Source organism: Bactrocera latifrons, unplaced genomic scaffold (genome assembly GCF_001853355.1).
Source record: "Bactrocera latifrons isolate USDA-ARS-PBARC rearing strain unplaced genomic scaffold, ASM185335v1 scaffold_120, whole genome shotgun sequence".
Lineage (NCBI taxonomy): Eukaryota > Metazoa > Arthropoda > Insecta > Diptera > Tephritidae > Bactrocera > Bactrocera latifrons.
In genome coordinates, this window is record NW_017534631.1 from 576,889 (window position 1) to 602,616 (window position 25,728).

The 25,728-nt window shown below is 35.2% G+C and overlaps 1 protein-coding gene across 5 annotated transcripts in view; it reads left to right on the forward strand.

Moving 5' to 3' along the window:
• The first annotated feature begins 791 nt into the window (after positions 1-791).
• Positions 792-25,728, forward strand: part of LOC108978367 (nocturnin) — a 46,265-nt gene continuing 21,328 nt past the window's right edge. For 2 of the 5 annotated variants that reach the window (XM_018948614.1, XM_018948616.1), the window contains exon 1: positions 10,207-10,651. Coding sequence is in view for 2 of the 5 variants with exons in the window: in XM_018948612.1 (XP_018804157.1) it covers positions 22,402-24,200 (1,799 nt within the window). In the remaining 3 variants the exon portion in view is untranslated. Of the gene's footprint in view, positions 1,335-10,206; positions 10,652-13,252; positions 13,322-22,169; positions 24,201-25,728 lie in introns of those variants that run through there. The other 3 variants (XM_018948615.1, XM_018948617.1, XM_018948612.1) reach the window with 3 other exon arrangements.

Consider the following 25,728-nt stretch of genomic DNA (forward strand, 5'->3'; position numbering starts at 1 on the left):
AATATATTCTTTTTACTCCAACGTTTCCTTTTGGCTGCTTCAAACCTCATGCAAACTCATTATCTCACGTTCAGTGTGGAAAAGTCAAAAATAGGTGAAATATACGTTTCTTAAAATGCCTTATTATATTGCCCTTCCTCAATAAAATCGCTGCTTTCTGTCACTTTGATTTGACTTTTTGTAAATTCCTCTCACAGTTACTCATAAGCGGTGATTGAACCACGGGGCTATTAACTTGAAATCATTTGTAAACAAAAGCTTCTCAATATATTGCTACCATTGTACTCTTTCAAATACCAGCAACCATGACGTCAGCTTAGCAGTTTATATTGGTCAATTCGCTGAGAATGAGAAGCGTAATATCAGTTTATAATAGACTTGCACACTAGACTCTTTCTAAATCTACCGCTTATCATCTATTGAATTTATGTAGGTTCATAATGATCATCTCCGAGTATCAGGTACCGACGAAACTTCTTTTGTTTCTTGTTGGTTTATTTAATTATTTTTTTTTGGTTTTAACCGCTCTCTATAGACGCTAAATACGAAGAACAATAAGCACACATATAGCACTTACATCTATAATATAAACAAATAAAAACACAAAAGTTGAAAAAGCGCAAATTTGTAGTTGTGAATTCACTCTCTTGCACTCACTGGAGCTAACGTCATCGCAGACGCCAAACGCATTCAACCAATCAAAGACGTTAATAAAAATTACCAACAATGCAATGCATTAGTTGTAATAAGAAGCGGTGTATAGGATAGTGTTTCAGGCGGAGAAAGCAGTTCGCTCTTGCATGTCTCTGGCGTGGTTAGTGTGCGCGCGGTTACTTGACGTCTTACTTCAGCTTGCCACTGCCGCCTCATTACGGAAATGACATTGATGACAGTTCTGCACAAACATTGCCAAATATCGGAAGCATTGTAACGCATCACGTCGCGTAATAGCCGCATGTGATTACTTACAACATTTTTAATTGATTTTTCCAAGCATTTTCTTAATTTCGCTAATTATGAATCGGATGAATACAATTTCTGAAGTAATAGTGTGACGAAACATACAACCGAATTGATTAGTGAGTGATAAGTGTCACGTGGAAAGTGCTGACGACGCCTAAAAGCATTGAAAATTGTTTCTGTAATAATATGCACATGTTTTAAGTGCAAGTGTAGCAAAATATATCAAGCTAATTGAGTGTAAGTGCATAAGGGCAACGGAAATTAAATCAATTGGCCTAAGCACGCGGCTTCGAATGTGGCTGCAATATGTTCCTGATCTCGACGATTGTCCATTACGTGGTGGCGCTTTACAAACTCTTCAAAAAATTCATGTAAGTGCTGAAAAAGTACAAAAAAAAGTCAATAAAAATATTATATTTAAATATTATAATACTCAATATAAATGTGTGTGTGTAGATTTCTTCGGTAAGTTTGCAGCTTTCATCGTTTGATTTTGACATAGCGGCACTCAGCATTCACCACTCTGTCAATCATTATTCGTCCTCATTTGCATATTACCTAATTTCATTAAAACGTTGGTGTTTGCAGTAGAAAGTTTTGCCTGTTAAATATGCAAACACACAAACATACTGTGCGCCAACGTTGTAAAAGCATATCGACAAAACAACGCGTGCATTATTATGGAATGCACATAAGGGTGGGCCTTATTATGAGAGAGCAAAATTAAGAGAGTTAATTTAAGATAGTAGGATTAAGATTAAGTTGTGTGTGTGTGTGTGTGTGTGTGGGTGTGTTTTATGTATCTATTACCTCATGAAAATACAGTGCATCGTAAAGAAAGCTTTTCTTCTATGGTAATTTGTCAGCTGGTCTACTTGAATTTACTGTCATTCTAATCTTCAAAAGAAAACAATCGGAGTTGTTTTTGCTTGCCACCTCGAAAGCAAATAAACTCTATATTTTTTATACCCTAAACAGAGCATAATAAAATTGTCACGAAATTTGTTACTTGTAACACCCAGAAGGAAACGTCGAAACCCCTATAACATACATACTTATTTATGTTTGTGTAGGTATGTTATAGACTACATACAAGGTGCGTTCCAAAGTAAATAGGCCTTTCTGAATCTAGCGCCCCCTGGTGGCGCGTTCTATATGTCGACTGGTGCGTTAGAACCTGCTTTCTTTGCTGCGTGAGAATTTCATGACATTTCTTCGATTGGAAGTGAAGTTATAGCGTTTTAAGTGTCAGTATGTTTGTGTTATCGGTGCGAAAATAAGCTTCGAACAAAGAGTTAATATTAAATTTTGTTTTTAAATTGGTAAAACTTTTACCGAAACGTTTCAAATGATGATAAAAGTTTATGGCAATGATTGCCTATCCCGTGGCAGAGTGCACGAGTGGTTTCAACATTTTGAAAGTGGTCATGATCCGTGATCAACGGAAACTCCATCGAATTCATCAAAAATCAGCCGAAATCATAATTGAAATTTCATTGAAATGGAATTAAACATCTGAACAACATCGATTTATCGCATTTGGACCGAACATTTGAGCTTACGAAAGATGTGCACGGTTTGTACCGCACAAATTGACTGAAGACCAAAAATTGTGCTTCTGACCGATTATTTGACCAAAAATCTCATTTTAACCATTACCCACTCCCCGTATTCACCGGATATGGCACCGTGCGACTTCTTCCTTTTCGGAAAAATGCATTTGTTCATGAAAGGAAAGCGTTAAGCAGTCGTAGAGGCCATTCAAAACTCTTGCAACGAGCTAAAGCCCTCGTTCGACATGCTTTTGAACTGTGCAAAAAGCAGTAGGGAAGCAGGAGACTATTTTGAATAAAATAAATTGATTTTGCCGAAAAAAACCATTTGTTCTGTTTTAAGTCTTGTTTACTTTGGAACCCACCTAGTATATGTATATAAATGATCGGGATGATGAGCTAAATAGATTTAGTGATGTCCAAATGTCTGTCTGTATATACGCCAACTAGTCTCGCAGTTTTTGCGATATTGATCTGAAACCACACTTCTTTTCCTCCAAAAAAGAAGCTGAACGATCAGGATGAAGTTTCCTTATAGTACATTTTGTTATTTATAAGAAATGTTCAGAGAATTTGGTTCGAATATATTATTCAGATAGGACCACTATAGCATTAAGCTGCAAACAAACCAAAAGCTTTTACAACCGAAGTTAATATTTTTTTCTGAATTTAAATTAAATAGTGTGCATACATATATGTTTTTAATATCAGAGAATATTTCAATATTAAACAGAGGTTTTCTTATCATCAAACAATATTCCAATATTGTATTACGTTTTCTATATCAATTTTGAATGAATCCCGGTACCTTTCTAAGTTTAACTATATAGAAAAACTGCTTTTCATCGTAACAATGAATTGTCAGAGCTAATTTAGAAGAATTCAAAAATATTTGAACAACCTTTTAAATTTCTTGAGAAGAGGAAATTTTTAAAATTAAATTTTTTTTTGAAAATTTGGAACTTAAATTCACCACACCCAGTATAATAAAAATGCTTCGGTAGAAAACGGGACACCCTATCGTATGGAATATAAGTATATTATTGCATACTCGCTATACTTTCGATCATTTGTTTACTTTTGCAACATAATACGAACAAAACATTTATAAAGAGTAAAACAAAATAATAACCTAAAAAATACCCAATGATAGCACGTACAACATGCACATTTCTCAGCTAATATTTGCCTCTGGTGGACTTTTGATTAAAGGTCGAAATATAGAAATATATCATACTTATGAAAAAAAATATACTTTCGATGAAAGTGATGACTTGCAAATGGTGTTAGGTAAGTTAATTTGTTAGTTAAGCAAAAAATGTGTACAAAAACTTACTGTTGCCAATTGCTGACAAAATATAAACAAATGATACCATTTTGCTCCACTAATTTACAGCTTTGCTCCATTAGCAGTAATTCTTATTTAAAATGCTGCAAAGTCAAATGAGAGCCCTTTTATTCTCTCAACTTTTATTGGTGTTTGCTATTGCAGCAAAGCTCTCCAGTGAATTGAGTTCTCCGTACGCATGCCCGATTTTACTCTGACAACAAGATGATGCATAGGCTATCAGCATGCTTAACCCTTGAATGCTGCAGTAAAACAAAAGTGTATAATTAATGTAAAATTTATTTCTACAGTAATAACATGGTAAGACTATTTATTAAATACATTTTCACTCGTTTTATTTTGATAGCTTTCATATGCATACATAGTTATTTTTAGCAGAGTTAAGTCTGGGGCAGTTCGTCGTTTTTTACTGAGACCAAAATTTATTAATTATTATATCACAGTGAGTCACTGTTTAAAGAATTTTTTTCCTACAAAGTTGCGAAGACCCCCTTTATTTCCGTTCCTTTCATTAAACTAAGCCAATTTTGATATTCTTGCAACATATTACTATAGAGTGTAATAGTTTTGTTCACTTAATAGTTGTTAGTATCATATTGAGTGATCTAAATAATCAAACAAAAAAAACAAAAAAACACGAAAGTAGTCTGTATGCTCTTCTGCCCATAGGTCTGTCCGTCCGCCTATGCAAAATATTACTTTCTATTGCCTATCGGTGAGATATATATGAATAATATAATAGTAAGCCTTTATGTCAAAAATGAATTGAATCGGATCAATAATGTCCTTAGTCTCATATATCTGATAAAAAGCTAAATATATGAGTGATCTTAATAATATTGAGAGAGCATGTCAATTTGTGCCTAAAATGAGTAACATCGGATAAACACTTTTGCAAGTTGCATGAGTATGAAATGTTCAGTTACACTCGAACTTAGCTCCTCCTTGCTCGTTAAATAATATTAATTAAACCGCAGTTCAAAAAAGGATTTTATATCTCTTGTTTGATTGCTGGTACTATTCTTCTAGTTCTAGCGCAAAAAGGTTTTGGCGCATTCCCTGCTAATAGAAACTACCATAAAGCCATATTAACCCTGAACTACGTAAGTAAGGTGGAGGAAGACCTGTTGGAAACACCATCTGTCGTCTATTGGTTCTTGGGTCACTTTAGAAATCAACTTCTGAATGAACGGTGTATTCTGCAATGTCTACCATAAGTGGCCGAATTATTATCTTAAAGTTTAAACCTGTTTTCTATATGGAATAGTATAGAGCGGACCACGTTTCAGTGCCAAATCCAATAAGGTTCTAATGGTACTCTATCAATATCCTCCATTATCTTTTCTTTGAATCGCAACGAGGAAAAATTTTTTTTTCGTTCTGTATCACAGTCACACATATTAAGTGAATATTCAGTAAAAACGTTTTAATACTAAGAATTCGCTATCTTCAAAACCCAAGAAGTTTCCCAACTTTATGGTTTTGTAATATTCATGAAATTGTCATCACATTAGTTATTTTAGAAGATAGTTTACAGTAGGCGGCTACCGCCAGAAACCTGTTCACACCGATAAATACTGCAAAAAATTAAATTAATGCGAAACTCTATAAAAGCTGATCCTATCGCACCCCAGTAGAGCGTACTTAATTAGTAGCGGAATGTTATCAGAAATGGAAGCAGACTCAGATGTGATTAAAACACACTGAGAAAAGTGAGTGATGACAAATTTGAAATAATACAACGTATATGAATTCTGTACCTAAATAAATATGGTAGCTCATATGTACTATATGTAAATATGTTTCAAATTATTTATTTATTCGGTATATACTCGTACATACATATATACCTTAAGCGCAAGTAAGTTGTATAACTCGTAATTTGAAGTATCTTTTGAAAAACAATACATGAGGGATTTGTATGAACTTAACTAGGTGTTACGCAATTACAGACATGATTAATAGTAATTTGTTATTAGATAAGAGGTGTGTTAATTTATGATTTGTATAAACTTATTATTGGTTAGGGTAAACTCGGCTATAACCGCGCCAATAAAGAAGAAGAAGATTGGTTATGGTAATACTGTTGTTGTGGTTCAAACTGCTAAACACCGGCTAATACAATGTGATAAAATTAGACCCGAGTTAGTCCATTTAAACAAATTCGATAACAATTATTTTCCTAAATACTTTCACAACATCCTTTAAGTTCATAGGATGCGAAAAGTATGTCTGGCGAATTTTTTCATGGAAAAAAATTAACAATGAGTTTCATTAAATTTTGTTAAAGTATTGGGATGTTTACTTTATCACCAACACAAGTATTTTAGTAGTAAAACGCACGGTCACGAAGTCATAAGCGGAGTTCAGTTGTAAGTCCAAGAGGATGCCTTGACGCGAATTTTAACAAACTCTGCGGCCTAACTATCGATACCTCCTCCAATATATCATACAGTGGGTACCTTAGATTCTTACAGTGTAGTCTTGCCCTGGTGCCCTGCTCTAGACATTTCCTGCAGTCCTCTCAATATGTCAGCCCCCTCCTGTAGGTGTGTCTCTTCTATTGAGTGCAAATAGGAATTTTTGGTACTACCGATCTACCGTTTTAAACATGATTTTTGCAATTTTGCACCATAACGTAGCCTAAGCCTCCTTTGGTTCTTCTTTTAAATACCAGAGCATCGAGAACCAAAACCAAAGTTCATACTATAGAAAACGTACACGTGTCAATAACGTTGTAAGTACATAACTGCTGGACAAACATTCATATACTAATATATGTATGTAAGTATACTTACATATCGTAGTATACTTGGTATATACTAGCGGCGAACTCACTTGACCGTCTAGTTAGTTGCGTGTAAACATTATATATATACAAATGTATTACCCCCAAATGTAGAAACCTAAAGGTAAGGAAATCGTGCAGGGGACATACAGATAATCTAAGTCTGCGAGCTATGTTACCACTGATAACACCAATTCATATGCATACATATTAATAACATAATATTTGTATGTAGCTGTAGACTGCGAACGCAGCCCTGAAAGTTATCTGCGTAACAACAAAGAATATAATTTTAACACATATAAAATTTCTATACCCAACGAAAATGATTCACTCGCAGTTTCAATCATTTCAATTTTGCTGAATAAAGGCTTTTCTATAAATGACAAGCCAATTAAATTGTTAATTGGAAATGATAAAGGGAACTATGGACACGTTTGCTAATCATTTGCTCTTTCAAGGTTCATTAATGCATTCTGTGTTCAATTTCTATTTTGCAGTTTTTTTTATTTGCATATTTTTGTACTAAAAATAAGCCGTTAATTTAGTCAGAGTGAGTTGAATGATAGGTGCTTTCATATTCAAATTTTCAAAACTTTTCCTTTTTTGAAACCGTTTCTACTAAAATTACTTTCAACTTTTGCTATGTCATTACTAACAAAAGGTGATCTATTTCGAGGTGCCCTACTTATTTTTTTAATGATTAACTCCTTCAAATGTGGGTCGCGGCTACAGCTCAGATAGTACAAGCGTTGAGTCCAATTTTCGACGACTCGTTCGAGCATTTCGACTGATAACTTGCGAATGACAATCGTGATGCTTTGCTCCAAGACCTGAATCGAGATGATCCGCACAGCACATGACCTTGGTGTCCAATAGACCGGCCCAAAACGTGAAATTAGCTCCTCACCAAAGTGTTCTCTCAATAAATCCATTGATTGATGCAGTGTGTGAGAAGTGGCGCCGCTTTCTTGAAACCAAATGTCGTCGAGATAACGAGCATCAATTTCAGGCAATAAATATTCCATTATCATAACGGTCTACATTGGCGGTGGCTCGATCTTAGGATCTTCTTTGATATTTGCAAGAATAGAGCGAAGCGATATAGCTTGGATCTCGACTTAAATGCGAAAAGTCGCTCCATATTTCAGTCCAAAATGTACACTCTCAGCTACGGCCGCTATACTTTCTTCACTTCTTGGGAATAGTACGCTTAGTAGGCCGATTATGTTGCTCTTAAGTTGAGCGAAGCGCGCGAAATACAATCTTTACAGAACGTGTATTTTCGTCATGAAGTTGAAAGATTTTGAAACGTTGTTCAAAAACTTTCCATGATGAAATGCTAAACAATACTGAACAAAAATAACTTGAGAGCTTGATACGACTCCCACGTGGTCTGTCAAAAAAAGGTCATTGAAGAAAGTACCTCTATTTGGATCACCTGTTACATCGATTCTTTTAATTCACAGTTAAAAATTCAAGAATAAAGAGTAAGAATTTTATCATCTGTCTGCCTTCTAAAATGATGAAATTCAGAAATTTCAAAATTAGCAAAACAATATTTTCAAAGCATATCATAACTATGAGTCGTACAAAGTTCAAAAGGTCTTTGGGTAAGTTTTGATCCTAATTAAAGTATTTTATACATATGCATTATTTTATTTCCATACTTCTTCTTCAACTTACTTTCTTCTTCAATTATAATTTAATAATTTCTAGGAAAAATTAATATTTCAACCATGTTATATTTATACTTATCTATTTTTTGGAAACACAAATATTTTTCTGTGACGCAGGTACACCATAAATCTCGCTGCCTTACTTACTTATAAATGTTCTTCAAAATCAATGATTTAGTGAATCACTTAATCGAACAGTCTATCGTTCTCCTGTTTAAATATAACATGACGTACATACAGTCGTAGAACCCCAACTATCGCGTCTGGCAAATTAATAAAGAAATTTACATATATATACGAGGGCGGCTCGATAAATTACTAGCTATTTTATTTTAAATATTATGTAGTCTTTTCGTATTTTGCCAATAGATATCGTTGCAGTTGTATGTATATCTCCAGTGTGCCATACCATATACATAGTGTTGGAAAGCTAAGATTCTAAGCTTCTATTAACCAAAAAACTACAGCTGTTGAAAAATTAGTGAAAATAATGAAGAAAATCGCTATATTTTGAATTTTTTGTATAGAAAAAGGAAAGAAAGCCAGGCAAGACAATGTCTCTAGCGGTAAAAAGGCAAAAAGTGGTACACCTAAATGGTACATATTTGTTTATTTATTTATTAGTATAAATATAAAAAAAAAATAGGTTCATGTTTGATTAGAAATACGAAAAGACTTTTTCGACTACCCAATTTTTTTATACTCTCAAATCGAAAAATTATAAGAAATATACAGACCGACAGAGAGGCATGGATAAATCGACACAACTCGTGACGCTGATCGTTAGCTGTATATCCTTAATAAGTTCTCCCACGATTCCTTCTGGGTTTTACAACCTTCCTGACAAACTTATGTAATGTGCCCTTCATGAGCATTTTGATGAAACTATTTATTTCATGACCTGTATAGTTATTAAAAGCAATAAATTGGATAATTGCTGTAAGTTTTTCTATTTGTTTGGATAACTTTCTGTGTTGATTTTTTTATGTGAAACTTTTCGACATTTCGGTAGATATTTTGCTATTCGGAGCAGACTCAAATTCAAAAAATCGTAAGCCATCCAAATCGACAGAGTCTTTCTAAAGTTATAAACGGTGTAACTATGTTTTATTCATAGAGATTCCTCTTCCTTTGTGAAAAGACAAAACGGACGGATTAGCGAAACCGAAATAACAAGAATTTTTACCCCGCTAATGATTATCAACTCGACAGCATTAAGCAGGGGTAAGCTTTCTCTCACAATATTCAATGTCTGCAGCTCTTGGTGTGTTCCCTAAAATTTACGGGCCTTTGCTTGAAAACTTAAGAATGCCTACAATATAATGATTGTTGTCCTACTCTAAATAGAAGTTAGGCCTCCTTCTTCTTCTTTTTTATTGGCGTAGACCCCATTTATGCGGTTGAGGGCCACTTTACCGTACTTAAATAGATGTGGATGACTGGTGTTCATGTGCGGGCTAATCCCACCCTCCTCGTATGTGCATGTGCCGGAGAATGCTAGCGGCGTTTGCCAACAAAGGTCAAATTGGTGTGAGTAAATCAGCGCACATCACTTTGTAGTAAGTACAGATGTACATCTGTAGAAAAAAACAGCGGGAGCTTTGCCAGAAGCGCCTCAATCATTTTACGCTCTGTTTACTTATATAATAAAATCTCGGTACCATCAGTATTGCTGTTGTCAGTACTATGCCTCTCATTTGCGCTTTTTGCTTTCGTTCCTTTAAAGCGAGTATTTACACTCGATTATCCTTATCACAGAACGCCGACAAGCGTGTTGCGCTATATGTATGCTCTGCATGATGTATATGTGTGTATAGCTTGTATTATGTATAAAAGTGATTGCAATGTTTTCATTAGAACTTAGTTGACTTCGAATTGAGTGCGCATAGTGATCTCACAAGGTTTACCACAACGCTGTTGTACATTTTAGTTTCGCCATTAGTCCGGTCCTATTCGGTTGTTGGATCCCTCTTATTACTCTTCATATAGTAAATGCAAATTGTTTGTCATGTGTGCCTTTAGTGAAAAAAGTATTTCCTCCAAAGAGTGTATCACAATCAAAAGTGTAACTGTGCAGGGCTCCTTATAAAAAAAAGGACATTTTTCAAAAGGATTTCACAATTTGTGCATCAATTTGCTTACTAAAGTGCTAATCATTAGAACCTGTGAAAACATCTCCTGTATCAGCTATAAAATTAAAGTGAAATCCCAAGAAAAAGTGCTTCTAAGCGCATAAAAGCGATTCTATCCGGTTTCAAGAAATTCGCGCTGGTTTTGTTTACTTGTTTCGAAACAAGTGCACTTTGAATCCATGGAAATGGTAAGCATAACATCATAATGAACCCATTTGCGACTGATAGTGGGCGAGCGTGTTGGATTGGTTTACATATAATTTACATACAAATTCATATACATATGTATGCTAGTTATGTATGTATATGCAACGCGGCACCATGTTTCATATGAAGAACAAAGCTACATAATTGCTGTATAAATAAACTACTCGCTACTTATGGATTTTCTATTCACAAGATAATGGCTTCCATTCAGTGTGGTTGGCAATTCTGCAATCTGTATGACTGCATATTGCTAAAGCAGGCTGAGGTTGATTAGAATTAAAGAAAGGTTAAATGATTATCAAGATATGTTATGTTAATTTTCTACGAAACATCTGCCTTCGATCGATTCCACGAAATTTTAAGTCCGGCTCAGTAATTTTGAGCAGTCCGCGGTTAAAATTTCAAAAAATGTTCGTTCGTTAGTAACTACAGTGATATCACACGATCTTGTTGGCCAATCGACCGGCTCAAAACGTGAAATTATCTGCTCATCGAAGTGTTCTCTCAATAAATGCATTGATTGATGCAGTATGTGGGAAGTGGCGCCGTCTTGTTGAAACCAAATGTCGCCGAGATCAAGACCTGCAAGTTCGTGCATCAAATAGTTGGTTATCATGGCACGATTGACGGTGACACACCAAACCGTTGTTCTTTCTCGATGAAATGGCAACTCTTGAATATCTTCAGGTTGCTTTCGTCTCGTCAATTTTGCTGTCAATTTAAGATTTCGACGTAAAATGTGCCAAACCGTTCCATAAGTCAGTCCGAGTTGCTATGAATGGCGCCGGATCGCTTCTCCACAGTCTACGTGTACACTCTCAGCTAGCTATTCTGTCGAATACTATCCAATAATGAATGCTGGGTCTCATGATGGCTGATGGTGTTGTGAATTGTAAGCTCAGTAGGCCGATTATGTTGACCATAAATTGAGCGAAGGGCGCAAAACAAATTCTTAACAGAGCGTGAATTTTCGTAATAAAGTTGAACATGTCCATTTCCATGATGAAATACCAAACAGTACTGAATAAAAATAAGATGAAAGCTTGACACGATAAATGCGCGATCTGTCGGAAAAAAGGGGATTGAAAAAAATACCTCTACTTGGATCATCCGTTATATTATATTAAAAATTAATAAAACGTCTTTGAATTAGAAATATCTTCATAATTCTTTGTATCGTTAGACAATAAACCAGCACGCATAAAAAGTCACCAATTTTGTCGAAAGTCAATCTAATAATAATAATAGTAAAACAAATTGTAATAGTTTAGTCTGGGTATAAGATTAAGAAGTAAATACCTATCTTTATCTTAACTACCCAAAATGTTCTCTCCATAAATAACAATAAATCTTTTATGAATTTTACAATTATCGACGAGTGTTATCTTAATTGTATGAAAATTGGTGCTGCGAGAGATTTATGATAGGTTGGTGGTTGTCACTTTTTAAAATAAATCCAGATGGAAAACTTTCCAAAGAATGTAAAAATAAATTGAACAACATGTAAAAAAGGAATAAGTGCGGGTGTAACCAAACATTTTATACCCTCGCAATTTGCCAGCTTCAAAACTTTGGAAATATTTTCAGGTTTTGGCAAACCACGGTCTGTAGTATGTGGTAGCTGGGGTAATTTGCTGATCGATTTCATAAATTTCCTGTAAAAAACTGTAATATATCCAATATTCACTACGCTTAATTTTGCTAATATATCTTATATGATGAACAATAAATGCGCTAAAGATAGGACATTTTAATATACCATGATCTTAAAAAAAAGCTCGATAAGTTTCATTAAGAAACCTTGCAAATTTACCGATATACCCGCCAGAAAGTTAGCAAGAAATTCGAGAATATTAGTTTTAGGTAATTTTAGGGTTTAGAACTCGCGGGGATACCTTAAAATAGCAAAATAATTCGTTTCGGAAGCCACAAATAATAGAACCTTATTCCGAGATTCCACAGGTTGCAGGTAATCTCTCCATTTATATTAGGCAGTTAGTTAAATTATCCGTCGTACTTGCTCTTAACAGAATATGCTATGAGCGATGTAACAATATATTACTTATTCTAATAAAGCATGCAGCAAATACCAAGCAATTAGAAATTTTATGTTTTTTACGGCACTACAATTTCCAAGAAATGCACAAAAATTCGAAAATTCTTATCGATGTGGCTACATTGCCTATATTTATATGTATATCTTCTTCGTGCCTGTTTATTTATAATTATATCACAAATTCAAACGCAATGGCTATGATTTCCCATAGTTTCTGCTTCCTCTCAGACATACCAAGCAGACAAGTTCAATGAAAAACGCGCCACATTGTGTACAAACTTAGCAAAGCAAAAGTCGGTCTCTTGGCAACGAAACGGTGCGTTTGTGAAAAACTTGAAGAAATACGCAAAAGTTCAAAATCATAAACTAACAGATACTACATGTAAAATTATATGCATATGTATATAGTATGTATGTATGTATGTATATATTTTGCAATTGTTCAACAGTATAAAATAGTATGAATATTTTTGCATGCGCCAATATACATACAGACGTGTGCCTGAAAGTGTACTTGTAATGCTTTTCTTTTTGCTTACGCGCTGGGAGACATACAATTGCGAATTGGCCAAGAGATCGATAAGCGTCTGGCACGGTGAGTGTTTCTGAAAACATACGTACATAAATAAATTTTGTGAAAGAAGTGTAAGTCACACGCGGTAACTGATAACAGCCACCATCATTAAGAAGGCCACATACATATGTGTGTTTTTTTTTTAAACAAAACAACTACTTTATTTGACCTTTTTCACTTAACAGTAGTTTTTCTTGTGTATGTGTATGTATTTAGTAAAATAAAATAAATTGATATAGTAAAATATACAAAAGGATTGAATGGTATTCAGTTATTTTGACATACATATACATATGTACATTCATAGGTGTGTATGTACAGCTTATCAGCAGCTAAGTTTGTCAAATGGAAGTATTAGCGTTTTATCTGCATTTCGAAGTACCTATTTCGTAAAACACTTGTGTTTTTTCATTGCTCAAATATACACATATGTACACACATACATGTTAATATATCAGTAAACGTCTGTCTGAAATATATTGCATATATTATATTATGTCCATGTATGTATTTGTTGTAACTATGCGAAATGGGTTTCTTATAAATTTATTTGTTTTTTATATATAATATTTACAATAGCACATTCATACACATACATATATACTTATTTTGTAAGTATATTGTTATTTGAAGCAAGAAAGATTGTATGGCATACTTCTAGGCAGAATCAGTTAGCTTACTCGTTTCTAACATTAAGGTGTCACTTAAATGGGTAGATGTTTTTTCTTTAATTTATGTACAAAAAAACAATTTCTTAAAGTGTTGTTTTTTTTTTTTTTGGTTTTTAATTTTATGTACAAAAAAGCTTTAAATATGAAATATTTATGGTAACAAAGCCACCCGAATTAAAATGCATTTCATAGATTATATACACTGTATGCCAATTAGACATAAGTTTGATTACATTTGTGGGTGGCTTCGTGTAAGATTGCCCCTCAGTGAGTCATAATTCAGTTGTCAGAAACTGCCAAACGTTCTTACATTTATAATACATATCCATATAATCAATCTGAATCAATCCAGTGTTTGATACACTGGACACGTTCTGATATAAACCATATCCGCAGACGGTATCGGCCGAAGAAGTAGCAAAAAGGGTTAAAGCAAGGGCTATAAGACGGATGAGGTAGAACTTCCAGCCGCTGTTTTCCAAATTGTTTTTAACCAATCTGCAATATTAGGTCGAACGTTGTTATTATAGAAACTTTTCACCTCATGTCTAGTCGCTTATTCTACTTTGACAAGTTATTGTAGTTAACGTTCTCTATTAATGGTTTCACCCAGTTTTAAAAATTTGTAATAGTGCGCGACCCGATCCCTCGGAATACGGAGCATTATCTTCGAGCCGTGGATATTCGGCTTTGCCGTTGATTTGACTGGTTGACCAAGTTTCATATATGATTTTTTGATTTTAGGGTTAGGGTCATAATGGATCCTTTTTTAATATCCAGCTACAATCCGATGCAATAACCACTTCATTTTTAGCCTTAAAACAGCGTTTGGTCGTTCAACGTCTCTTGACTTGACTTCAAAAGTCAAACGATTTCTTTGTTTTTGAATGTATCCGGCTGCTTTGAAATGTTTTGCAAGTCTGCTTGGCCGCCCAAAGTTTCTGCGAGCTCTACTTGTATTTCGTCACGGTTTTTATAGAGTAGAGTTTCCAATTGCTTATCTTCAAATTGTTTTGGTCGCCCAGGACTTTCTTTGGCTTTCGAGCCAAAATCTCCATACCATTATTTTTGGCATGTTCCCTTATTTAGAGCATGTTCATCATAATTATTATGTCACTCAGCTGTGGTTATCTTCATAATAAAGTAATGAAGAAGAACTACTCGCAAAAACAATTTTCGGACACAAAGTTCGGTTTAAAATAAATGTTATATTATGAAAAAAAGGACAAGGGTAGTATAAGAGATAATAATTATGCGCCATCTGAATTTATATTCCCAATTATCCACTACAATAAAATAAACCACCTAATAATATCTTAATCAAATATTGTTGGAATATCTCATTTACCACCACTAAGCAGGGGAAAAACTTGGCAAAAGTTCTCTTTTAAAGAACTCCAAGGATCACGTACACATTTAATAAAGGGTGATCCATTTCCAAGTTCCCTATTTTATAAAGAAGAAACAGACGCCTCAGATGGTCCATGCGTTGAGTACAATTTTGATGACTCGATCAAGCATTTGGTAGCTGTCAAATGACAAGCGTGATGTTTTGCTCCAAGGCCTGAGGCGAAGCGGTATTGTCCGCAAAGACTTCACACTTTACATATCAAAACAGGAAAAGTTATAAAATGACAGCTACTGAATCTCTACAAGTTGCTCTTCGTCACAAATGCGGAAATTTTGCTTATTTACATACCTATTGAGCCAGAAATATGCCTCATAGGTTCATAAAAAAGTTGGTTTTAAAACGTCGGATTTTCTTGGAGAGCCCATAGAGCGATGCGAGGTCGCATGCGAACGTCATGCCTGATCTGTCAAAAAAAGGGCTACTGAAAAAGTACCTCTACTTGGATCATATCCATGTTCTATAAGAAACTTATAAATTGAGATAAAGTATTCCCTGTAATCATAGTGCTGAGATTCTTAGCTCTTGTCTTTTTTCCTAATTAATGAGTTCTTTGTGAATACCCTTATTATCTATTTTTGTAAATATTTATTTATATACACCAATATATTCGTACATGCATATAACTTGATCAGATATTAGCTGTAGCCATATGCATTTCAATTGCATTTTGCTCATGCTTTATTACATTTTGTTTTGTTTTTGTTTTGGGGGTAAGTGTAATTGTTTGCCGGAAATAAATAAGATTTATATACGAATATGTGAAAGTGCATTTGAGTGTTTCGAGAATGCCAATCGCTGAAATGCAACTGAAATGCCAGTTACTACATATTAATAAATCACAACAGCTTAGAAAATAAATATGTAGGTGTGTGGGTGTGTGTTATGCATTTAGTATGTAGGTATGTAAGATATTTATTAGCAGTTTTAGTGTAAGACAAACGAGAGAATATAAAAATAGCCAAGGCTTATTAGCTTGCAGCGCCTACTGTAAATTAATATATGATTTTTCATATAAATATGTACATATATATATGATTTAATCAGTTTATCTACAACGACACAATAATTCTTGATAAATTTTATGAATTTTTAGCTAGTTCAAACCGTTAATTAATATGTCTTTCACTGTAATAATATTTAGACCATAGGTTATTAAAATAATTAAAATTTATAATAGGAGAAATGTTGTGTTATTTTATACGGATCGTTTATTTGCCTTATGACTTTATGCCATTTAACCGTGAGTTAGCAACAGGAAAGAGAACAAAACGGGCATTTACCTTTTGAGGAGCAAATTAACAATTTATACATTTTTTAATTCATTCAACGCAATTTCGTTACTTGTTTCGGTTTTTGATTTTCCAGACCGAAAACAAAAAATGAAATGACAGTAGAACTCTCCTTTTAAAGGTCGATCTGTGAGAGTCTTATTCCCACGCCAGTTACTTTTATGTAATCGGAATATATCTATATATCCCTCAACAAATTTTCAACTCAGTGTTAAACAGCAAAATTACTTGGGGTGTACCCTTTGTCTCTAAAATAACAACATAATGAGTTGGAGTCTGCTATCGTTTTAATGCCATTACGGGGAACTCAACCATATTTTTAAGTGTTTCGAGTCTAAGTATGGCTTTTAAATTAAAAAAAGGAATAAATGTTAACATCGAACACACATCACATATGCTAAATATTCCATAAAAGGTATCTTTATCGGTCAACGTCCGGTGTGTTTAACTTGGGCATCAGCCTTATCCCACTCTCAAAGGCAAATTAATGCGTTGATCAGAGAACTAAAAATGTCAGCTATTTTCAGTGCCCATTAACATGTGGAATGGACACACAAATTACCTTGGTAGAATTCGAGGCCCATCTAAAACCTTTGCCGTAAACCTAACACTCAAAACATATTGCTAACGCGCCTATACTGCAACCTCTTTACTATTTTTAAGTCCTTTTATTTAAATCTCTGTGCCGAAAAATCAACTATTTCGATCAGCTGATCTCAGCTGTCGACGACCATATTATTCTTTTGTTACTTGTATGTTTCAACAATGTACCTGATGATGCAGAAGAAGGTCATCCGAATATGGACAACACTTATAGACTGCAACTCTGCAGGCAGCCACGAACAACTACGATCTCCGCAATCCCATTCATGCTGACTTAATCGACTCAACTCATCATACTTTAAAAATATCAAAATATATTAAATATATCGCTGAATAAATTATTTAAGCTCTCGACCAAATGTTGGCTTATAAGAATTGCCGTATACTTGTTTGTGGTGTGAAAATATGGTACGCAGATGTTTTTAATCCTCGTTTTAGAAGGGAGTGCCGCATCATATCGTAGGCCAATCCATCACTTCAAGTATCTATTAGTACTATATTTAGACTGTTTTCAATTAGTATTTGCTCTCACATTCAAAACAGCTTTACTACAATATATGTAGGTATAATTAAGAATCATTAATTAAGAAATGATTTAAAAAATAACAATGGCACGTGCTGCACGAAATTCGCCTTGAACTGCGAATACTCAAGTAAAAAGAAGTATTAGTAAATATGAGTATAAATAAAATATCGATCTTAGGTAAACAAGATATTTTTCATACAATTATAATTATGTACATATTTACAATACAATTGTTGATGTGCAGCTTCCATAGACTGAATAACTCTTTCAATTGATAAACAACAAATCAAATAAATACATTTTTCATAGCACTTTCGTTCTTTAATTGCGGGTTGAGTTGTTAATTTGTAAACAAAATGGTTCGGAGAATGAAAAAGATTATATTACACATATAAGAGTTTTGCTCTTTATGAGGTTTCAGCGAAAAAAAAAAATTTTTGAAAAGCCTGCCATCTGTGGTGCCTTACTTGCAAATAAATCATACTATTATTCCATTTCGAGCTTTCCTATTTAAAAAAAAACACTAAAATTCGAAATAACATTCTTTGGCAATCATCAATCATTTTTTGAAGAATATCTTCTTTGAATGTTGGCCACGGCCACGTCTCAGATGGTCCATTTGTTGAGTCGAATTTTCGAAGACTCGTTCGAGCACTTTGACTGGCAACTGTCGAATGACTTACGTGATGTTTTGCTACAAGATCTGAATTGAAGCGTAATTCTCTGCATAGACTCTGGACTTTACATATCGTCACAGGAGAAAGACACGATATTGGTGGTCAATCCACCGGCATAGAAAGTGATATTATCTACTCACAGAAGTGTTTTCTCAATAAATGATGCCGTCTTGTTGATACCAAATGTCACCGAGATCACGAGCTTCAACGTCAAGCATCATAAATATATGTATGTATGTATATACTTTTGCTAAATATATATATCGCCATTGACGGATCCCACCAGTATCATACAAAACAACCGATTCCACCGGCCCATAAAACACACCAAACCGCTGTTCTTTCTGGATGAAATGGTAGGAAGTTTTCAAAAGCCCTTATAGCGAAGCTATGTAACTTGGTAAGGTCGAGCGCTTTAGTTCTTGCATAAGCTATATTTTGTACACTTTTAATTTAAGATTTCGACGTAAAATGCGCCAAGTCGTTCCAAGTCGGAGTTGCTGGGAACGGCGCCGAATCGACTCTCCACGGTCTTCATGTACACTCTTCGCTACGTCTGTTATATTATATTTTCTTGACTGTGTGCTGGACGTGGTCTCAATAATATGAGCGAAGCGTGCGAAATACATTTTTTACAGAACGTTGTTTAAAATCTTTCCATGAAGAATCACCAAATAATACTGAAAAAAATAAGATGACAGCTTGACACGACTCATGCGTGAAAAAAATAAATCTACTTGGATCACACGTTATTATAGTGAAATGTGTAATATAATATAATTTATCCTTAAGGCATTATGGTCTCATTCGGATTAATTTTCGATTTATTTCCGTCTTCACATTGTTATCCTATTCTGAGTTAGATTCATTCAAATCCGAAATATAATACATTACTTGAAAGATTGCTGCGAAGAGAGTCGAGATTCGATGAGGTCTGCGGATAAAAGTGCTATATGCTAATGCTAGTTATTTTGTCAAAAAGTTTGAGTTCGTACTCACTATTGAAATATTTTAAATTGCTTGGCTTGTGAGAGAGGTCAACAACGAAAGCCGATTTGAATTATTTTACTCAAGGTTAAGGCTTCACATAAATATACATGCATGTTCATAAAAACACAAAAATAATAATATTTAGTTGTTTTCCGTTCGAACTTAGCCCTTGCTAGTTTATTTTGTTATATCTCTAGTTAAAAGAAATTTGTTCCGTATTAACACTTTATGTAGAAATTTTCACAAAAAATATTTAGCAAAAGTATGTATGTATGTATTGTAATCTTTACACCAGCGTTATATCAACAACTCTGAGTAAATAGAAATGGGTTTGTACGGAACCGGATAATTTGTTAGTGAAAGCCAGCATGAATGCACATTTTGAAAAAGAAGGGTTTAATATGTGATTTGTTCTGCAATATGTATGTACATAATAGAACATGGTACATGAATATGTGCAAACGTTCTCATCGGTGATAAGCTTCTACAAATGTTTATAGAATGTATCTAAATGACAATCTCTCATAGATATTTTATAATGCCCAAACAAGTTTAAAATTATAAAAACAATATTATTACAAACATAAGAATGTTTGGTAAGAATACAATTACATTTGTTGTACTTCTGTTACGTTGATGTTAGGCATCCTTAATGATCAACTCATAATTATTCGCTGAGAAAGCTCGAAAATTGTTTGTTCATCCTTAGTTTCAGTTTGTTTACTACAATATTTTGACTGATATTACGCCAAAGTCACAACAAAGTAATGAACAAAAACACAAACAACTCAATTTCAAAGCGAAGTAATGATAAATTACAAAAAACTACAGTATTGACCAACAAAAACAATGACAATAAGAAATTCAATAGCGCTTTTGGCAAACTAATCAACTGACAACAAAAACACAACCAACAGCTGGCTTTTTGACAGCCAGACATAAAGCGACGCTATACTTACCTCTAGGTAGCTGTATAGTCCGCTAACAGTGTATGTGTGAGTTCGGACAACAGCTAATAACAACAAAAACAACGGCAGCAATAATTGCAACAATGACGAAGTTTATATGGCAACGTCGCCTTGCACTGTGGTTCAGCATACACTTTGAGCACGAATAAAATAAAATGTTAGAGTTTTGGACTTTTGCTAAAACCGAAACTAAATCACGAATCACTAAATGATTAAAATTGACTTTCGTTGAAAATATTAAATAATTTTGAATAACAATAATCGACAATAAAATAATATATTGGATTTTTCTCAAAGCAAAAAAAATAACAATAATATAGTTTACTAAAATTGGAGTTTAAACTTGTTGGAACAAAATAAATGCCGAGGCTTGGTAACAGTCAGAAACTAACTTGCAAGAATTTAAAATCTAAAATCGAAAAGAAATCCAGTTAAGAAGAAGAAATACAATTTTGAGACAGGACAAATTAAAAATTTAATACCAAATACACAATATTTTTGGAATCACATTGCCATATTACATGCATTTTATTCATCTTTCAACAAAGAATATAGAAAAATTTCTAAAAGTGTATTTTACAGAAAAGTTCTTCTCATTTTGATTAATCCTTCCAATGATTAGGAGTACCAATTTTCTGACCTTTTAAGCTGAGATAACGGACTCATATCACCTTAATTATGATACTTAATGACAGCATCTAACAATCTGAATCAACAACTGACCAGTTATTCACCATGCATCAAATCATTGAAAAAACCCTAATACGTCACTGTTGACAGCCGTAGATAATTTCGTCTATCTTGGAACCAGCCTCAATACCAAGAACAACCTCAGCCATGAAATCCAACTAAGAATAACTCTTGTCAACAGGTGCTACTTCGGACTCAGTAGGCAATTGAGAAGTAAAGTCCTTTCTCGACGAACAAAGACCAAATTGTGCAAGTCACTCATCATCCCTGTCCTGCTGTATGTTACAGAGGCATGGATGATGACAACATCTGATTTTCGAGAGGAAGGTTCTGCGGAAGATGTATGATTCTTTGCGCATTGGCAACGTCGAATACCGTAGTCGCTGTAACGATGAGGTGTACAAAACACTGCAGCTCTAAGAATATTCGACTCTGTACCCGTCGAGGGAAACAGAGGAAGAAGAAAACCTCCACTCCATTGGAAAGACCAGGTGGAGAAGGATCTGCCTACACTTGGAATCTCTAATTAGTACAGCGAAAAGGAAGAACGACTGGCGCGCTATTGTAAACTCGGCTATAGCCTCGTAAGCGGTGTCTACACCAATAAAGAAGAATAAGTATGACAGCATCTACAGTGGTCATTGCATTGAAGTTGGCTCTGAAAGCTTTAGTCGTGCATATTTTTTTTTGTCACACAACAGGCAACTTTGCATCACTGTGCAATGACTAGCAGCCCACCAAGCCAAACAGCTAGCTAGTTAGCCAGCCTGCTAGTCGACGTTGTGAATGCTGTTAGCCTCGATCTAGCGAATATAAATAAGAAATGCCGCTTGCTGCTCGGATTACTAGTTCAATGTTCTAAACGTAAAGTGCACACGCGAGTTGAATTGTGCGGAACCAAATTGAGCTGAACTTAGCTGACATATAGTTGACAAATAACTCGAAACGGTTAAAGACAAGTGAAGATCAAGGAGATTTTTTTAATAAGAAAAATATAAATTTACGAACAATATTGCGTGAATTTGTGGATTTGAAATATAAAAATATATAAAAGGGATTAGAGAGAAACTCATAAATAATGTGAAGAGCCAGTGAAAAATAAATAAAATAAAAAATACAATTATTAAAAATATAAATTACTTAAGCCGTGCAAATCAAATATACTCATATAAAAAACTCTATCGATTGCATGAAGAACTTCTAACGCGTTTCTTTTGCTACTTTACATACCAACACACATTCTTAACTTGAGGCCACCTCAAAATTGGAACATACCATGCAATCTCAACAGGAAGATACCCTCGGTGCTGAGGGGACCAAACGTTATGGTCACCGCCGTACACCCACACTGGGTAAAGCTATGCCTGTCACATCATTACTCCTACATTTTGCGCCACCTACCATGTCTTCTATGCGTAACAGCTACATGCGTGATGGACGTACACCGGATGAGGAGCGACCGCCGCTATTTTTTCAACTAGAACCCAATTCTTACTCAACCAATACGAATGATAACCATGCCGCAGATAAGGACAACAGAAATGACGAGGCGCACTCTTCGAGTGACGAGCTCAACCTTGAAAAGGAATATGACTTACTCGTCTCAGAGTGTAGCAGCAATGGTGACGATAGCTCAGACAATGAGCACGCCGTATCCATAGTGGGCAATTCAGTTTTCTATACACCCTGTATGACGTGTACTGATAGTGCGCCAAGCGATATGGGCGCACGCGCCACGGCCATCAATGAGATGTGTCGACGGCTATGCACAGATGAGTGTCGATTGCGTCTGAGTTTGGCCGGTTTAGAGCCGCCATCCGCGGTGGCCTTGAAATCTCAGGCTACTTTGGCTGAGTATGTGAAAGAGACATGTCTACAGCAAAGACCACAACTACAACACACTCACTCAGTGGATACAGTATGTGCCAGTTCATTGCATGAACACAAGGCGGGCGGTGTAGATGAAGTCGATAGAGTAGCGGCAGTTGTGGAAAGATCAATAACTCTCCCCAATCAGCTAGTCACGTCCGCCACTACAGCAGAGACGCCTACGAATAGTATGCGCCCGCCCTCATGTATTGCCATTCAGCGTAAAAAATTTCTCACGGATATTTTAACAGCCAACACGAACGATACGGACAGTGATTCCAGTTTTGTTGACGAAATAAAGGAAAAGGCTGGAAACGATACGAACAAATTCATTCATTTTGTCAATAATTTAAGCAAGCCAGCACGTGATCTGGCTGATGCGACCGCCACGACCAAACCAGACGACGCTCGCACCGATGGTGGTCGCACTCATTGTCACAACGACAAAGCTACGATTGGCCCAGTCGTTGATCAACATGAGATTGCCATGCTGAAGGACTTCCGTGAGAAATTCGCGATTGCGGAAGCATTGGCAAAGACCTCAGCAATGACCTCTACGGTGCAAATGAAACAACGTCTGGCGGCGCGACAACTGGAAATTACGAACGCAAATGCGAATGCTGCCAAAGCGGCCGCAGCGTTGGCGGGCAATGTAACGACGCATGCATTCGATGCCGAAGCAATGGCAAACAAAGACGGTTGTATGTCGCCAACGAAAAAACAAAAAGCGAAACCAGAAAAGCACCGACATCGCAGGCGTGGAGAGCAACATAAAAAGCGACAACAACAAAGCCAACAAAAAGGTGTGCCGCCAGCCAATTTTGCGCCAGCATATAACGCATTCACGCACTCCAACAACAATAACGTGTTTCATTCGATCGATGTGAACAGCCGCATTGATAATAACAACGATAAAGACAACTACTATCACGATGTATACGCCGAGCGCCGTAGCGGCGACACCACAAATGTGCATAGCGAAGGCGATGAATGGGACCACGACGATGACGACAACGAAAATGGCAGTGACAGTGACTATGACTGCAGCTGTGACTGTGACTGTGACTGTGACAGTGACAGTGACAATGACGACGATTTTGGTATCGTCGATGCAGACAATGTGGCTACCAGAAAACAACAGCAACAACAGGAGAATATTGTAAACGATTACGAGCCACCGCGGGATTTGCTTTTGTATCTTGTGAGGTAATTGCCATGTAATTTAAGTAACTTATCACATAACCATTTAAAAGACTAGGCGTCGTTACGATAAGTGGCAATTCATACACAAAATTAATATCAGCTTTTCGTCTCTCCGGTTGAGATATGTCTACAAATATGGCTTCAGTTTTTAATAGCTACCCGGTTTTCATTTGGGTATGGCGTACATATGTTTATGTATCTCTGCGCTAATTTTTTGGTCTTAAAACAATTAAAGCCGTTGCTTGGGTAGTTAAAGTAACGAAAGATTATATATGTATGTATGGCTGAGTTTTCAGTGGAGGCGTGACTGATTAATCAATGAGGAGATAATTGATGTGTACATATTTTACAACTATTTAATTATTTTTTAAGAGGAGAACCATTTTTGGATGGCGAATATTTTCGGGATGCTGGCTCTAAATCTGTATGATGTTAAAAAATAGTTAATATTCTCTACTACTAATGTTTTTCATACTACTGATTTATTTAACATTTATATAATGAGGACAAATGTATATTGATTGAAACACTTATGACTTACATATATGTTTCCCTTGTAAAAAAATTATGAACTCTTTGAAGCAGTTATATTTAGAACCTCTGTTAAAATTCATTCCGAGGTACTTTTAACAAAGAAATAATGATTTTACGTTTTTTTCCTTTAGGAATTGGAAATCAGTCCCCGATATTTGGTTTCATAGAAATTATTTTATATTTAAATCAAAGAATTCCCAATGTCTTGATTATGATCTGTCAGTTTGTATGGCATATACCATATATGCGTGAGTTATTCATTCTAAGCAGTATATTCGGAATTTGCCAAATATCATGAAGATTATTATCAAATAAAAACAAGAAAAAAACGTTAACTTCGACGGCATTTCTTTTAGTAACTATGTGTTCAGTTTGTATGGAAGCTATATGCTATATTAATCCGATCTGAACATTTTTTTCGGCGATTATGTTATTACTTTAAGCAGTAATCTATGTCAAATTTCGTGTACATACCACGACAAATGCGAAAGTTTCCCATGCAAGCATTTGACTCTGATCATTCAGTTTGTATGGCAGCTATATACTATAGTTAACCGATCTGAACAATTTCTTCAGAGATTACAATGTTGCCTTAGAAAATAACCTGTGCCAACTTTTGTGAAGATACATTGTCAAATGTGAATGTTTTCCATACAAGATTCCGGTCGTTCAGTTTGTTTGGCAGTTATATGTTATAAATGTCCGATATCGGCAGTTCCGACAAATGAGCAACTTCTTGAAGAGAAAATGACGTTTACAAAATTCCAAAACGATATCCTAAAAACTGAGGGACTAGTTCGTATATATATATATAGATGGACGGACAGACGGACATGGCTAAATCGACGCAGCTTTACGTTTCCTTCCCAAACTTCGAGGCAAACTTAATATTCCATGTTCTTCTTCTTCTTAATTGGCGTAGACACCGCTTACGCGATTATAGCCGAGTTAACAACAGCGCGCCAGTCGTTTCTTCTTTTCGCTACGTGGCGCCAAT